General features: G+C 35.6%; 1 protein-coding gene across 1 annotated transcript; it reads left to right on the top strand.

Moving 5' to 3' along the window:
• Positions 1-453: 453 nt before the first annotated feature.
• Positions 454-2,793, top strand: LOC118751643. The gene is made up of 4 exons (XM_036486459.1): positions 454-730; positions 844-1,221; positions 1,276-1,335; positions 2,231-2,793. Exons 2-4 carry the CDS (start codon positions 1,129-1,131, stop codon positions 2,534-2,536), a joined length of 459 nt encoding a protein of 152 aa, XP_036342352.1. The 5' UTR covers positions 454-730; positions 844-1,128; the 3' UTR covers positions 2,537-2,793.
• Positions 2,794-3,206: the final 413 nt, after the last annotated feature.

Genomic DNA, 3,206 nt, shown 5'->3' with positions numbered 1-3,206 from the left:
CGTGCAAATTTATTACCAAAATAATGGTTCGGTTATGACGTAGACCAACCGTAACATATGCATAGGCACCTTAAGCTCATAATCATATCTGTATGTAAGTATGTAACCTAGGCTTAAGTAATCGAAAAACGATTGTAAGGTTTTCGATAAAACACAGGAATGACTAGTATGGAGTTGTAAAAAGAACTAGCGTGACAACGAAAGATAAAATTGGGGAAAATAAAACTAAAGTTTACCTGAATCCAAATAAAAATCAAAAGTTTATTTCCTAAAAACCTTAATTGGCGCAGTCAGCGGGATTCAGCTTGATTACCAAGAGTTCATAAGAAACTGCGATAAACTACCACCCCTATTGCGAGTGTCGACTGGCAGTAGATAAACGACTATTAAGCGATTATCGATTATCGATGCTATTGTGAGTGTCGCTTAGGTCGGTGTTATGCAGAAATTTTGTTTGGCAAACTGCGTGAAATTGTTGTTGCAGCAAACTCGGAGAGAGAGAGTTTGGTGACTCTCACAGCAAACTAAATTTGTTGGGCCAAACAGATGAAAAATAAGTGTTGCCATACACAAAAATTTGCTGGAAAATACAGTATTGCCATACCGATATGGTAGATGTTGCAGTTTACATGTTTATTCCAGAAGAAAACGCGCTGAGTATATGTACTGCTAACGCAAAATTTTCGATATAAAGATATTTAATATCCGCGCGAATATAAAAGTTATTAAAGTGAGTATTTGTATTACAAAAACATTATTACTTATTTGTGTGTCGTTAGAAAATGACTAAGCAAAGAAATTTGTGAAAATCTAAAGTGGGTCAATTAATTTTTATAATTATAGAAATGTCTATCTCCTGGAGCCGAGCGTTAACGGAAGAATTAATAAATCTTCTCCAGGCCCGAGAGTCTTTGGAACACAAAGCATTGCCATTATAGTGACAGGGATAAGCGAAATGCGGCAATAAATGGAATTCACGACGTTTTGGTGACGAAAGATCCCCTTGTGACCCCAAAAAACATTAGGGAAAAAATTCAAGGACTGCGCTCACAATTTCGGAGAGAAGTGAGGGCAATTGAAGCCAGTAAACGGAGTGGATGCGGCGCAGCAGATGTGAAAACACCCAAAATGTGGTGTTACGAGCTGCTCCAGTTTCTACGTCCAAACGTAGAAATAAGGGAGATGCAGGATAGATTAAATGATGAAAACAGGCCACAAACGGTAAGATTTTGTGACATAAAGTTTTCTAAGAGTAATTTGTAATTTTTCCAATAGAGATACGATACAGACAATAATATAAACACTGATAACGCCTCGTTGAGGGACGAACCGTCGGTAAGTTATATTTTCACGATTCGTAGCCGAAATGCTGAAAAACGTTGAATTCATTAAAATAAGTTAAAAAGGCTCAACCATATTTATTTAAAATTTCAGGCATTATATTTAATTTGCATAACTTTTATTGCTGTTCTAACCACTCCAGCTTTCCTTCATTATTAAAATATTCAAGAAAAGAATTTCTTATTGCTTCAGGTGAGAGATTTCTTTCATATGATATTGCATTAGAATGCATTGTATCCATAAATGGTTCACTCAAAGAACTTATCCTATTACTTAAAATAAAGTTGTGAAGTACACAACACGCCTGTATAATGGTCTCAATAGTTCTTACGTTTTGTAAGTTGATTGGTTTCTTCAGTATAAGGAATCTTTGAGAGAGTATGCCGAAAGCTCTTTCACTTGTTTGACGTGCCCTGGACAATCTTTTATTGAAAATAATTTTTTCACGCACACTTGTGAGGTGTGAGTAAGGTTTCATCAGGTGTCTTTGTAGTGCAAAAGCATTATCGGCAACCACGACATAAGGCAATAATCTTTGGTTCCCTATAACTTTGTCTGGTGGAAAGTATGTATCCCCATTATTCAACACTCGCTGTAAAGACGAATGGCTTAGGATAGCTCCATCATGAGTTCTACCATTTGCGCCCACGTTTATATAAATAAATTTGCAATTTGCATCCACCAGTGCTAGCAGTACAATGCTATCAGTTCCTTTGTAATTGTGATAGTAAGAGCCATCTGATTGAGAAGCGTAGAAGCTTACATGCTTTCCATCTAAAGCTCCTAAACAAAGAGGAAACTGCCATTTCCGCTCAAACTGATCTGCAATTGATTTCGTTTATTTGGAGACTCTGGGAACTAAAAATAATAACAATTATTTTATTTTCAGGTTTCATCATCTTGCAGAAAACGAAATAAGGCTCATTTTCAACAAAAGGTACAACAGGGATTAAAAGAGTTGACAAATATAATGGTGACAAACACAAAAAGGAAATATGAGTGGTTTGGCGAGGAGGTGGTCAGCATACTGGATGGTATGAAAAGTGAGGACGCTGCTCTGGAAACCATTGACGCCATCCATTCCCTGCTATCTTCCGCCAGAAAAAAAGACAAGGAAGTAACAAACTCCGCGACAACTCGGGATATTTTAAGTTTAGCTTTAGATGGTGTTTTAGATGATAGCGATTTGAAATAGATTTTAAGTTAATGTAAGTTTTTAATGAATTTTACGGTTGTGGTAGGTGATAAGTTTTAATGAATTTTTTTATTTTTACTTAATATCGTCACCTCACGGGAAGAGGGACCTATGTCGGCAGCCAATTCGAAAACGGCCTATCTCAGAAATTATTCAAGAACGCCCCACTTCAGAATTTGACTGAAGAACGCCCTATTTCAGAATTTTATTGAAAAACACCCTATCTCAGAATTCGGCTCAAAAACGCCCTATCTCAGCTGGAAATACATTGAAAATGTACTGAGATAGGGTGTTTTTGAATCGCCAGCTGAGATAGGATGTTTTTTAAATAAAATTCTGAAATAAGGCGTTCTTCAATCAAATTCTGAAGTAGGGCGATCTTCAAAAGTTTTCTGAGATAGGGCGTTTTCGAATTGCCTGCCGAGATAGGTCGATCTTCCACTTAGGTGACGATATATTTATGTATATAAAATGTGATTTAGTGTTTAAAACGAAAAAATTTATTTAAGTTAATATTGAATTGGTTTTTTTAAATTTCAGTACCTGTTGTATTTTTACGTTTTAATAAATATTTATTGAATTGACTTTAATATTTAATTTACTTTATTTCATTAAAACATATGAGGTAAAGATGGTTAAAAGGTCTATGTCACTTGCTTTTATATTTGGT

This window comes from Rhagoletis pomonella, unplaced genomic scaffold, assembly GCF_013731165.1.
Source record: "Rhagoletis pomonella isolate Grant_MI unplaced genomic scaffold, Rhpom_1.0 Rhpom_scaffold_00872, whole genome shotgun sequence".
Taxonomy (NCBI): domain Eukaryota; kingdom Metazoa; phylum Arthropoda; class Insecta; order Diptera; family Tephritidae; genus Rhagoletis; species Rhagoletis pomonella.
This window is presented reverse-complemented; position numbering and strand designations above follow the sequence as displayed.